The following is a 14,317-nucleotide window of genomic DNA, read 5'->3' as shown; positions in this document are numbered from 1 at the left end:
AGTGATAGCAGCAAACTAGGAGAATCTGTTATGGTGAAACAAATTACTGGTAGTGCATCTGGCTTCCTACAATGTGTGGCTTCTTCTCAACAACTATGCTATCACTATGTTCTCCCATTTCATAACATTTTCAATAGGTATATACTCTTCTCTCATACATACACCGCAATGTATGCCCTGTTGTTTTATTTAAACCATTTCCAGATTTGCACCTCTGTAAACAGAGATACTTTAAATCTCCGTGCACATGAGTCTTTGTAGTGAGTATGAGATTTTTGGTGGGAAGCAGTGACACAGTTTATTTTCTTGGGCTCCAAAATCATTGCAGATGGTGACTACAGCCATGAAATTAAAAGATGCTTGCTCCTTGGAAAGAAAGCTATGACAAACCTAGAGAGCATATTGAAAAACAAAGACATCACTTTATTGACTAAGGTCCATATAGTCAAAGCTATGGTTTTTCCAGGAGTCATGTATAGATATGAGAATTAGATCAAAAAGAAGGCTGAGAGCCAAAGGATTGATGTCTTTGAATTGTGGTTCTTGAGAAGACTCTTGAGAGTCCCTTGGACTGCAAGGAGATCAAACCAGTCAATCCTAAAGGAAATCAGTCCTGAAAATTCATTGGAAGGACTGATGCTTAAGTTGAAGCTCCCATACTTTGGCCACCTGATGTGAAGAGTTGACTCACTGGAAAAGACCCTGATGCTAGGAAAGACTGAAGACAAAAAGAGAAGAGGGCAGCAGAGGATGAGATGGTTAGAAAGCATCACTGATTCAATGGACATGAATCTGAGCAAACTCTGGGAGATAGTAAAGGACAGGGAAGCCTGGTGTGCTACAGTCCACGCGGTCGCAAAGAGTTGGATATGACTTAGCAACTGAAAAACAACAACAACGATAGATAGTACTCTGGTATGCGAAACACAAGAGAGGTGGCAGGAGGACAGGTGGAAAAAAGTATAAGGTAATTTTGGAGGATTCCTGAGTAACGAGAAATTTCTGAATTTGGAGGGATATTAAATATGTTTAGCTGGCACAGGAGAGACACTGGCCAATCAGAATCAAGGCCAGCAGTGGGAACAGAGCAGGGTTCCCTCTGGGGCCAAGCATCAGCCTTTTGGATAGTGGATTATAGAAAGCAGGGGTCCTGGAGAAAGCCTGGGGTACCTGAGGCAACAGAAAGTGGTAGATGGCTGAGGAAGGTGGCTACTGAAGAATTGATAAGGAAGTATTTGGATATTTTAGTAACTTGGCTTAGCCATAACAATGTTTGCCGCTGAATATCAACTCAAATATTCATGGCAGCACTGCATGCAGCTGTAGAATACCTCATGCCCTTTCAAAGCTTTTCTCAGCTCATGTATCATGTATGCCGGTGGTGACGGCAGAAGATAAATGATTCCCAGCTTCCTTGTATGGTGTGTGGGGAAAGTAAGACACAGAGATGGATTTATAACATCCTCTATAGCCTCAGGGAAGTTGTTCCTTACACTGAGAATACACCATGAGCCTAGTGACGCTGAATGCTCTGAATAGAGACACATTCTGAAGACTTAATTTCACCAAGAGACTTCTGGACACTGTTTTCAGAGTGACTGATAATATTTCTATGGCACATGAGGGAAAGCACTATAAGGAAACTCTATGACACTCTGGCTGGGGGCTTAGAGAACTGACTGTCTTTCACAGGAAAATAAGAAGGCTGAAATGTTATAGAAATGTCCTGACTCACAAAGTCCTCATTTTCCAAACTCACATGTGTCAACACAGTCAGATCCAGAGGGACTTCAAATGAGCTGAAACATCTTTTTTTCTCCCAAATGGTCACTCTCATACCCAACAAAAAGCCTTCACTTTCACATCTATGGTGTTTCCTTCTCACTGAGGGAGTAGCAGGAAAGGTGTCCACTTAAATACTCTGCGGGGCTCCTAAAGGGGCTGAGCTCTGAGATCTCTTGGTCCCAAGGATCATGAGTCCCCTTTATGGTACAATCCTTAATCCACTTTTGCCACATGGAGGTGGGGGTGCTCAGGGGCATAATCAGTCCATTGAAAACGACGTGCAATGAAAGAACATAATTTAAGAAAGAATATTCTTAGTATTTGGTATAGACTTTTATATGTTCAGTTAAGGGTAACACTTACAGTTGGACCATGGCATCTAGTGACCTTATCCCCATGGACCCACTCCCTGAGGATCATTTCCACTTACATGAATGAATGATGCCTTCATTCCTTGGTGGATCAGTGACATGTAGAGTCAGTGTCCTTGTCAAAGTTAAAACTGGTACCTTCTTATAAATAGCCCATTGAAATGAGCTCAGAATGTTTCTTTTTAAGGCCTTCACCCCAGAGTATTTTACTGATTAATGTTTATTGAGACATTTATGAAGCATCAATTTGGAGCCAGAGACTATCTCAGGTATGAACAAGGTAGAAACTTCTCCAGAAGACCTCACAGCACTGAAGGAAATAGACAAGTGAATGAACATTTTAGCTAAAAGTGAGTTTCTCAGAAGTTAAACATGGAGCTACTCTATGATCCCCAAATTCTACACCAAGGTATCCACCCAAAAGAAATGAAAACATCCCCACACAAAAATGTGCACAAGAATGTTCACAGCAGCATTACTTATAACAGCCCAAAGGGAGAAATAACTCAAATGTCCATCAACTGATGAGTGGATAAATAAAATGTGGTATATCTAAACAACAGGATTAAGGATTCAGCAGTAAGAAGGAATGAAGTACTAATGCATGTTACAACCTAAATGAGCCTCGAACACAGTATTTGAAGTGAAAGAAGTCAGTCAAAAAAGGCCATGTAGGGTATGATTCCTTTTAGATGAAATATCCAGAATAGGCAAATCCATAGAGTCAGAAAGCAGATTAGTGGTTGACCTAGAGGGGATGGAGAAAATAAATGGGGATTGACTGCTCATGGGTATGAATTTCTTTTAGAGGGTGATGAAAGTATTCTAAAATTGACTTAGAATATACTAAACCTTTATTCATAAAATTATGATTTTGGGAGAAATGGGAAGAACACTGGATTCAGCATTAGAAGACCTGGTTTGGATCCACAAATCACTGGACTTGATTAGTCCAGTGACACATTCTTCAAACTTTCCTTTTCTGTTTTCTCCATCTTACCAAATGATCTTACCAACCTTCCACCCAGTTAGTCAAACTAAAAACTCACAAGCCACCTGAAAAGCACACCTCCCAATCTGTAACTTCCTGAGCTAATCAGTCATCCAGTCTTGCTGATTCTATTCCTTTGATCTCTTAAAATATCTGTCCTCTCCATTCCTGAGCCTGCCACCTGCTGACATCATCTCTCACCTGGACTACTGCAACAGCCTTCTCTAAGTCCCTCCATTTTAATCCCTCTCACCCTCCGTATCATGGGTGTGATTTTCCTAAAACAAAATCCTCGTGTCCCTTCCCTGTTCAAAATCATTCAGTGGTCCATTATTGAGTCATGAGAACAGACACATATATAATGTGTGTGTGCCAGGCACTGTCCTAAGAACTGGATGCGTTATTGCCAACTCGCATATCAATCTACGTGACAGAGGAGGGAATCAGGCACAGAGAGGTAAAATGACTTGCCCAAGGCTGGGAATGAACTAGGGGACTGGCCCTGAGACATGTGCTTATAGATGTCATGCTAATCTCTCAAGGATGGAGGCCAGACCTCTTCCACCTTGACCTAGGCCCTGGCTGTCCCTAGCTGTTCCATGTGCTCTCACATGTTCCATGTGTTTCTCAAAAGGGTTTTACTTCTCTGGACCCTTTGTCAGTACCTTCCATCTAAGTGGGCTCTGGAAGTCTTTCAAGCCTCTTCTTAGTCATCACTGCTTTTCTAGTCTTCCTGATTCTCTCCACCCATCCCCATCCCATGATCCCTAAATATGAAGTTCTGAAGCTGCTTTCATATTGGGTAATATATGTACATACATACATGTCTTTTTCTGTCTGTGCCAGGTCTTCACTGAGGCATGTGGGGGCTTCTTTAGTTGCAGTGTATGGGTTCAGTAGTTGCAGCGTGCAGGCTTAGTTGCCCCATGGCATGTGAGATATTGGTTCCCCCATCAGGTACTGAACTGGCGTCCCTTGCACTGAAAGGCAGATTCTCAACCACTGGACCACCAGGGAAGTTCTTATAAGTTTTCTAAGTTTTTTAAAGATATTAATCACATACCATGCAATTCATCCATGTAAAGTGTACAACTCAATGGGTTTTAGCATATTCATAAAATTATAGTTGCCCTAAGAACCATGCTTTTGCCTTGAGGTGCTGCTGCTGCTGCTGCTAAGTCGCTTCAGTCATGTCCGACTCTGTGTGACCCCACAGACAGCAGCCCACCAGGCTCCCCCATCCCTGGGATTCTCCAGGCAAGAACAATGGAGTGGGTTGCCATTTCCTTCTCCAATGCATCAAAGTGAAAAATGAAAGTGAAGTTGCTCAGTTGTGTCCGACTCTTAGCAACCCCATGGACTGCAGCCTACCAGGCTCCTCCGTCCATGGGGTTTTCCAGGCAAGAGTACTGGAGTGGGGTGCCATTGCCTTCTCCGGCCTTGAGGTGGGTGGCCTGTTACACTTCTGGGGTATGTCATGAGGAGGTCACCTCAGCAGCGCAGCCAGGCATGGTGAGCAACCCCAGAGGCAGGGGAGCTGAAGGTAGAAAATGAAAGAGCATGCAAGCATAGATGCCAATGGCTCTAGAGGGAAAGAAAGCTCTGGAGGAACTGAGAGATAATACTTGGAGACCAGCTGTGACTAGACCATTCCATAGAGCACAGTGGTGTAGCCGACAGAAATCTCAGGCCACCAGCCTAGGTATGTAGGAAATGTAATCTTGCTCTTCCAGAATTGGGCTTACATCTCACTCCAAGCCTCCATTCTCCATTCTATGAATTCTAGACCTCCTGCCCTTTTCTCCCAGGCTGGTCTGAAAGGACTTCCTAGGGCTTGAGATTTCTCCCTAAGCCCTTCTGTGTGGCCAATGAATGCACAGCATCTGATCTCGGGTGGAAAGTACTTAGGACACGTAGGGCAGATTTACTAAAAGCTGGTGAGTGTGTGACTAGCACAGGTGCCTGGCTTACAGTAGGTGTTTGGTAAATGTTCATGGTTGACATGAGTGGAACTAGAAAAGCAGCAAGAAGAACTAGGGTATCAAGGACGTCAGACGTATTTCACACACATTTTCTCACCTACAAGTCCCATCAACATTGCTGTCTTGTGGCCCTTCCCTCCTTCAAGTGACAACCATTTTACCTGACAGATAAAGATTTGCTGGTATGTTTTCATGGGCATTGCTCCTCTTGGAGTGATCATGCAGAGCCCACCTGTGCCTGGTTAAATAGGCCAGCCAGTGTTGAAGGGGAGCCCTCTGTGTACTCCCAGCCATGGAGAAAACAATTCATTTATTTTGTTTGCTTTGTCTTGGCTATTTTTTTTGCTATTAACATTCTTTTCCTGCCAATGGTCCAAGTGGGATGTCACTACACATGTCTAATGAAATGGGAGCTTCGTGTGGGTGGGTCTAGTGATGGTCACTGTTAGGACAATTCAAACCAATATCCAAAGGTGACTCTTTGGATAGTTCAGAATAAATGACAGTGTTAAGAACAATGCTCCTAAGAGACTGGAGGCTGATGGCCTCAGAGGGCTTGGATTCCATCAGCATTCCCAGTTCTGGGAATGTACTTCCTCCCCTACACAGGGTGTGCCTTTGAGAAGTCCACCCACATTGCGCTCCCCAACTCCTCTGTGGAACGCTGACTGCCTCTCTTCTTTGAACTCTTGACAGCGGTTTGTGCTTCTCTTAAAAGTCAGCATCAGCTGGGGACATGTTAAGCTGGGTGCCATCAGGACAGCCCACATGTCCATGTGAGCATCACCATGAGGGGGGTCTTTCAGCCTTTATGGTCCCTCTTAGCCTGACAGCTGAATCAAGTCCCCCCACTGAGGCTCCCTCCCTCCCTCCCTCCTGCATACTTCAGCCTCCAGGACTAGTGTCCCCACCTCCTCTGAAGCAGATGCCAGGGGCCTTTGAAACTTGCCCCTTGGTCTTTGGAATCCTGACTCGGAGGCTGGGCGTTCCAGCAGCAACTCTTAGGGTACAGATCTTGGAAAGGCCACTTCAGAACTGTCCCGGCTGGGGCCCCAATGACAAGCTCTGCTTCTGTGAGGTTTGCAAGGTGCCAAAAACATCTCCAGTGCTCTGGCAGGAGCAGCCAATGGAAGCCACTGCCGGGACCCCTCCCACACCCCCTCAGTGGCATCCCTGCCTCTCTCTCCCCCTCCCTCCTGGCCTGCCTGACACTGAAGTGAGGACCCGGCAGCCTCAGGGTCTGTAGAATCCTCTCTGGTCCCCAGACAGAGCCTCAGCCTTTCCAAAGATGGCCTGGAGACAGCTGCTTTTGACCTGTCTCTCAGCCGTTGCACTCCTGCCCAATGAGTATGGGGAGGTTCCAGGAGGGACCTGGTGTTAGGTGAGGCAGCTTAGGTGGCCCACATAAAGAGGGTGCCTGTTGTTAAGAAGGCTGTATTTGTGTGTGCATGTGTAACACAATGCAACACCGAGAAAACAGCTTGTCTGACAGTTTCCTGGGGAGACGGACTGCGGCTGGTACTTGTGTCTGGGGCTCCAGGGCAAGTCATAGGGCCTGGGAAGGACCAGCCTGGCTTGTCTTGGGGCGAGGACTTCCCTTGGGGTGCTGCAGCCTTCATGCTGTGCTCTCGTCCCACAGTGCTGCGAGAGGGGGCCGCCGTGTCAGTGGGCCTGAGGCAGGTGGCAGGACAAGAGGCACAGGAAGGTGAGTACCAGGGCCACCCAAGGAGGCAGGGTGGATGGGTTGGCTCCTGATTGTAGCCTTGGTGAGCCTGTGCTGGGTGTGACTGGCCTCTCTCCTCGGGTTTCAGACGTGGAAGAGATTTTCATGCGGGAATCAGACGCCTTGAATTTCCTCAAGAAGCACAGCAAGCGGTCCCCCAGATTCCAGGATGAGGTCAATGGTAAGACGCTGTGGCCTGCCTTCTGCTCTTGCTCCTTCTTGTTCCTTCTCTCTCCCAGTCAGCTGGGCTGCGAGGATGGCCAGGGACGGAGGGCTCAACCCAGGTCTTCGGGTGTCAAAGTAACTGTGGCTCTGAGTCAGAAGTTATACCACATTTTTTTGACTGTAGGTCAGTCTTGATTGGCTATGCTGTGAGGGTAAGGAACAAAGAGGGACAGGGCCACATGACTGCACTGAAGTCGATGAACTGCCCCTCAATTTCTGAAAGTTAAAAATGTTAAGAGGGAGACCTTCCCTGGTGGTTCAGTGGTTTTTAGGATTTTGCACTTTCACTGTAGAGGGCACAGGTCAATCCGCAGTTGGGGAACTAAGATTCCATATGCACGTGGAGCAGCCAAGAGAAAGTTACAGGGGAAATCTATGCTCTGGTGGAGTGCGGACCCCACAGCTCAGCGTGTGCTTTTTGGATAATTTGTGGTGTACCTTTATAGGCAAGAGAGCAGCACTGCAGGCAGGAAGAGGCACGTGGGACAGGGAACTGGAAATGTGGGCTTGGTTGACAGCTTTGCTGCTAAGTGGCCTTGGCCACTTCCTCTCACTGTGCCCAAGTTTCCTTCTTTATAAGCCCCTTATTTAAGAGCGGTGTTCAGCCAGCAGTGTTTTTAAGTCTTCACTTCTAATGCAGTTGGAAGACTTTGGAGCTTGGAAGAATGTCTCCTCAGCCTAAAGAAGGCCTTGGTGTCTACTTGCCTGCCTGTAACGACCTGGCAACGGCCCTCATTTCCATGACCTGCCGACCCATGAAGGCATTTGAGTTTTCTGTCCTTGAACTAGATTCTTCCAAGGACTCAGCTCTGACAGTCACTGAGTCCAAGGCTTGATTCGTCACTTCTGTGTGTGTCTGAATAAACTCTTTGTGCCTCTCAGCACACTCAGCAAGGTAACTCGCTCAGTGAAAATAACAGGACTGTTTTCAGATGATGGGTAAGAAGTGAGATGAAAATGTTCAGAGATAAAATTAGCTTTCATTTCTTAATTGGAGAAGTACAATCCACACTGGGAATATCTCCAGGCCTCACACAATTTGGGATTTAAAGATTAGCAAATGTCAAGAAACACTGAAAAGACTGTGATGGAGCTTGGGCCATTCCTGATGGAAATGAGAGAAGCAACCTTCTGGCAGACTCCCAGTGGGGAATAGGCATGAATTTAGGAGGCGAATAGTTTCCATCCTTTAAGGGGATTCAGAACGAGGCACATGATTAAGCCAGAGGTCACCCGGGTTGGAAGCTCAGGGTTTCAGGCATTGTTCAGAACAACCTGAACACCTAGGATGCACCTGAGTTCATCTGCTGTCACCCAGTCAGCTCTGGCGCTGGGCAGGAGAACAATGCCCACTTATGTCTCAGGTTCAGTAAAGGAAGGCGACACTTTGATAAATGAACTTGGAAGCAGAAAACAGGCATCTCCTATCTCTAAGCTTCTGGGTAAAGATGCAGGTTACTTTATGGTGAAAGGAACTAATCAGAGGAAAGGCATGTTCCTGAGGAGGGATGTATTCTAGGTACACGGTGCATGGCATAAAAACAGTATCTAGCATCTTGTCTTATTCACTGCCGAGTCAGAGGTCCAATTTGTGGCTCTTAGTTTCAAGATATTTCTTTTGATGAGACTTTCATTGGAAAGATCCATAGGCAGGAAGGCCATGTGTGGGGAGGGAGAGCTGGCCCTCAGAACGCCTCACACAAGTATGGTGTGATTCCCTCACGTCACAGTGGGGACACTGAGGTGCTGTTGAAAGAATTTCCTCCAGAAAATCACAGTTCTCACACTGAAGAGGGCAATGTAAAGATGATTACACCATCTTCAGGCCCTGTGGTGATTTCTATCACAGCAGCCACAATGTTGAGGGCAATTTATTTTCTTATCTTTTTCCTTAAGTGGACTATAGACTTCTTAGACAGAGGGATAGATAGGGTATTTCTTACTTGCTTTTTTAATCCCAGTGCTTAGCATATATTCTGGCCATGACAGATGCTCAAAGTTGCAGAATGGATATGCAAGTGTTAGTGTCAAGTTGGATTATTCCCTCAGGGAATTCATTTCTATCATCTGAGAAAGAATTCCTAGCTTCTAAAAGAACCAGCAAGCTTGGCTACACCACTCATTTTATGACTGGAGCTAAATGGCTTCTTGAGAAGGAAACGGCAACCCACTCCAGTATTCTTGCCTGGAGAATCCCATGGACAAAGGAGCCTGGCAGGCTAGTCTATGGGGTCGCAAGAGTCAGAAATGACTGAGCAACTAAGCACACACACACAAACGGCTTCACTTTTTGGGGTCAGTCCTCCTAAGACACAAAATGAGGTGGTTGGCTGGGATGCTCTCCCAGGTCCCTCAGATTTTAAAGTCTATGTCAGGGGTGAACCACTGAGGTGAGGCCCTGCATTTAGCCCCTCACAAACAGCCTCATCTGCACCTGAGTTTCTTATGCAGAATGAATGGTGTACCCCTCAATGCATGTGGCTGCCCCTATTCTTTGAGGCAACTCTCACCTTCCCCTCCCTCAGTGGAGAACAGGCAGAAGCTGCGGGCAGATGAGCTGCGGAGAGAGTATCATGAAGAACGGAGGAACGAGTTTGAGAACTTTGTGGAGGAGCAAAACAACGGTAAGAGCTCATCAGCCGGTGACTTTTGGGAATTGGAAGTTTGTGGGAAAACCATGTGATCTGTCTATACTTTTCCTTAAACTTTATTTATGTCTCAAGTTTTAATTAGAGGAGGGAGATAAGAGCAGCTCTACTTTCAATTCGTATCTATGGGAGTCTCAAAAAAAAAAAAAAAAGGGAGAAAGTCACAAAAGTAGCTACGGAACCTGAGAAGGCATGGAAAAGGTCAGAACACGTAGGCTACCACTGGTTGGGGACTGTGGGGCTGGGGAGTTTTCAGTTGATAGTATTTTCTCCTCCTACTTGGGTGTGTTCTGTCTCAGTACCTACACTTCTGCCTTCGTTCCCAGAGTTGGGTTGGGAGGATTTCAAACTCACTTTCAAGTGGTTTGGATTTACATCAGCGTCCTGGCTCTAGAATTGCCCATCCTGGAAAACCTAGGACTTCCACTTCCCTAGTCACTATTATCAGCATTTGGTGACTGGTGGAAGCAAACCCAACAAATGAACTCAGTTCTGTACCCTCCCCGTTCCAACTTGAACATCTACAGCCCTCAGGATAGCTCCCCTCACTCATAGCATTGGGCCCTTGCTAGTTCCTACGTGGTTTGCAAACCCATCCAGTTGCTGCAAGTGTCTTGTTTGGAAAGCCTTGGCCTTTGGCTGTGTGTCTCTCACCAAGGAGTCTGCACACCTTATCCCCACCCTCTGCTCCTGGGAGATGGCTCCAGCCTCCCCTTGGGAAAGCTGGTTTCAACAGGGCCTCTGGGTATGGGCATGGGTGGACAGACACTCTACCTTCGAACCACAGCCTCCCACACTGAGGGGATTCGACTTGTATTTATTGACTACTTTCACGTGTCACTCATGGCCAAAAATCCACAGAACATGTACAGGGTTCAGACCAGGCAGGCCAACATGTGTGTTTATTACTTTTTTGGTCTTTCTTGAAACTTCAAGATTGAAATGCTTCTGAGTAAGTTTCTGGATGCAGGTGAGAGTAGGCATTAAGACCCCAGTTAAGGTAACCTTTGTTAGAGAAAGTGTGATTTCATTTCTGAAGTCACCAACCTCCTCACTTGCTTGCTCTGGTGCATTTGAGAGGTGAGGTGCCCTTAGGGCATCTCTTAGTGGAAAGGACACAATCACCAGGTCCCAGAGGGCTGCAGGCCACACCCACTGTCTTGCAGGTGACACTTGCCTGAGCTTTGCAGACAGGTGTTGGGCAGGATCCTGGCAAATCGATGGTCCCAGAAAAAGCTAAGACTGTTGTAACTCAGAGGCAAATATTTCTGTTAGATTTGTTTAACTTGGTGGACAGCTTGCGGCAGACAAGGTATTTAAAAAGTGAGAGTGTGGCCTCTAAAATTCTTTCAGTGTTTTTTTAAAAACTCAATAGTATTAATAACAGCATTTTATTTTGTGCATTTTTAAATGTTTCAGGTCGAAATCCCTAGCACCTGGATGGAAAATGTTCACTGTTTTCCTACCACAATGAATCATGCTGAGGGGTGAGGCACCTGAGGGATGCCAGGTCCTCCAGCAAAGCCAGAGGAGACTGAGGCTTAGGCCTCAGGTGCTGCCCACAGATGGAAAGGCTGCAGGACACAGGCCTTCGGGGAATGTAGCAACAGCAGCTATTGTCATCGGTTGAGCACTTGTCCTGCCAGACTCTGTACTGAACTACATAATCCTTATGGCCAATTCTCAGGTCTTACAATTTCCAGTTTCAAAAACCCAGTCTTTGAAAGAATACGTGAATGTCCAAGGTGAGACAGGTAATAAGGAATTTAAATGCAGGTGTTTGCCAGCAAAGCCCATGTTTTTGTAAACAAAGGATGACCAAATGCATCACAGAGCTTGCTATTATCTTCTATTAACTTCCTATCCTCCCAACATTTCCCCCAAATACTCAAAAAAAAAAAAAAAGTTGTAAAATATACAGAATATTAAATTTGCCACCTTCACTTATTATTTTAAGTGTACAATTCAGTGGCGTTTAGTACATTCACAACCACCATCATTATTTATTTCCAAAACACTTTTATGACCTCAAACTTTGCACCCATTATGCATTAATTCCCCTATCCCCACAGTCTCTGGAAACCTCTAATATATTCTCTGTCCATACACATTTGTCTATACCATATACTTCACAAAAGACAAATCACACAATATCTATCTGTCTTTTTGTGTCTGGTGTGTTTCACCTAGCATGTTTCAAGGTTCATTCATGTTATAGCAGATATTAAAACCTCATTCCTTTTCATGGCTGAATACACACAGACATATCTAGACATTACAGTCTACCTTCTCACATTTCATCTTTTCATTTATTCCCACATGGTAATTCTGTTTAACTTTTTGAGGATGCTTTTTAAACACTGATGGCCCTGGGATGTCTGCTCGTGGTTCAGTGGTACCTAACAGTGGCTAACAAGGACAGGGAAGTTCATGCAGTCGCAAAGAGTTGGACAAAACTTACCAACTGAACAACAGTGGCTAACAGGCAGTCCTGAACTCACACCAGGAGCCTAATCCTATAGCTTCAAAAATGCGTTATTTGGATTCTTTATCAGTTGAGCCACAACGGAAGCCCTATTCAGAAACAAATTTCATCAAAGACAGAAAAATTAAGATTTCTTACTCATTAAAAAACCCCTTCTGTTCTTTCTAGCTTTTTACTATCAAACATTTCAAAAATATGGAAAAATATGTATTAGAACAAACCCTCATATTACCATCACCCAGAATCAGCAATTATCAAGATTTTCCTGCACTTGCTTGGTCCAGCCCTTTCCCCAATTAGCTGTAACAATGTAACTTTATTTTTAAAGCTAAGAAACAGAGGGAAAACCTCACTCACAATCCCATCACTTGAAACTGACAGTGATTTCCTTCCATGAGTTTTTCAACAGTATGCTTTTGCAATCTATTCTTCTGCCGCTGTGATTTGGTATTGTCTTAGTTGGTGAGTCTCCGGGCCAGTTTTTGCAAGCAGCTATCTCATCTTTGCTGGCTGAGCAGGAACGTGCATTGAATGGAATGTAGGACCCTGGTTTCTGCTCTCCTGGCAACTAGCTCTAGGCTAGATCTGTAAAAGGGAGGCTTTAGATTTGGCATCCTTTTAGGCCCTTCCAACTGGGACATTCTGTCACCCATGTACACAGGCACAATGGTTCATGTCACTGGGGCAGAGTGGATACTTTGGGGGGACTTGATGGCTGTGCCCAGATCCGAGCCCTCCATCCTCACATAAGGACTTCATCTCTTGTCCCCAGAACAGGGAGAGAGAAGCCGGAAGGCCATCGAGCAGTGGCGCCAATGGCATTACGACGGCCTGTACCCATCCTATCTCTACAACCGCCACCACATCTGACCTCTGTTTGAGGGACACAGAAGATGGAGCCTGAGACACCCGCTCACCCCCGGTATTCGGGCACCTCTCCCGCACACAAACAGGCCCCTTCACGGGGCCTCAGTCGCCTAGGGCCTTCTGTTCTCATGGATGGAAACACCCAGGCTTGTGCTTCTTGGCAGATGATTTTCTGAGGTGAGCAAAGGCCTGTGGGGCCTCCTGGTATCTCTCCTAGAGGTTCCCTGTTGCTTTACCATCGCTCCCACACTGAGACTCCTGGTCCACAGAAAGATGAGAAATCACAGTAGAGAGAAGATTGTGTATCTGCTTACAGCTTATGAATAAAAACTCTGAGTCAACACTGTATTGTCTTCTTGAATCTCATGCTGAGCGGCGCCAACTTGTCCCTCCCAAATGACAGTGGGGCTCACACAGACTTAGGTGTCAGGAAGCTTGGACTCGGGAGCATGTCTCACTATTTCATCAGCCTGTCTCAGTAGTTATGTGACTGAAGCAACTGTTTGGGTAAAAACCATTCTCTGAGCCCAGGTGCTTCTCATGTCTCTAAAGTCTTAAGGTTCAATGGTGGTTTCTTAATGGTATCAATCAAAAGCCAGGGTTACAGTGAGGCCAGCTATAACCAAAAGTAGCCAGCAGATAAGGTTCAGTTTTAGTATCATCTTTTTCTTCATAGTATTAGTTTACTAGAGCTTCCGTAACAACGTGCCAGAAACTGGGAGACTTAATGAACATTTATTCTCTCACAGTTCTGGAAGCTGGGAGTCTGAAATCAAGGTGTTGGCAGGGCCACACTCCCTCCAAAGGCTCCAGGGGAGGTCCTCCCTTGCCTCTTCTAATTTCTGGGGGCTCAGTTGTTCCCTGGCTTGCGGCAGCACTGCTCCAGTCACTCCTTGCACCATCATGTGCCCTTTACTCATGTCTCCACACACTCCTCCCCGTGTCTCTCTTCTCTTGTTGTAAGGACACCAGTCATTAAGGGCCCACTCTGCTACCTCAATAACTTAATTACATCTGTAAAGACCCTATTTCAAAATAAGGTCAATATTCACAGGTCTCAGGGGTTAGGTTTCTGTATATCTTTTCCTGGGAAACAACTCAGCCCGTAACAGTGCCCTCTCTTGTTCCAAGGGCTCTGCCTTCCTGCCAGACTAAGCACTGGGTTACTTCCAGCCTTCCTCCCAAATGTCTTCAGGGATTCCATACTAAGAATGCAGAAAACTCAAACAATGTTAAACAA

The 14,317-nt window shown here is 45.8% G+C and overlaps 2 protein-coding genes across 3 annotated transcripts in view; one reads left to right on the top strand and one right to left on the bottom strand.

Moving 5' to 3' along the window:
* Positions 1-698: 698 nt before the first annotated feature.
* Positions 699-14,317, bottom strand: part of MCM10 (minichromosome maintenance 10 replication initiation factor) — a 52,437-nt gene continuing 38,818 nt past the window's right edge. Inside the window, exon 21 of one of the 2 annotated variants that reach the window (XM_069547490.1) lies at positions 699-718. The gene's annotated coding sequence lies outside the window, so the exon portion shown is untranslated. Of the gene's footprint in view, positions 719-6,547; positions 7,222-14,317 lie in introns of those variants that run through there. The other variant, XM_069547489.1, reaches the window with a different exon arrangement.
* Positions 6,418-13,423, top strand: UCMA (upper zone of growth plate and cartilage matrix associated). The gene is made up of 6 exons (XM_069547498.1): positions 6,418-6,467; positions 6,670-6,674; positions 6,769-6,834; positions 6,941-7,033; positions 9,603-9,701; positions 12,983-13,423. Exons 1-6 carry the CDS (start codon positions 6,418-6,420, stop codon positions 13,078-13,080), a joined length of 411 nt encoding a protein of 136 aa, XP_069403599.1. The 3' UTR covers positions 13,081-13,423.

The sequence above is a fragment of the Ovis canadensis genome, chromosome 13, assembly GCF_042477335.2.
Source record: "Ovis canadensis isolate MfBH-ARS-UI-01 breed Bighorn chromosome 13, ARS-UI_OviCan_v2, whole genome shotgun sequence".
Classification (NCBI taxonomy): domain Eukaryota; kingdom Metazoa; phylum Chordata; class Mammalia; order Artiodactyla; family Bovidae; genus Ovis; species Ovis canadensis.
Note: the sequence above shows the minus strand (reverse complement) of the source record. Positions and strands in the feature narration are given on the sequence as shown.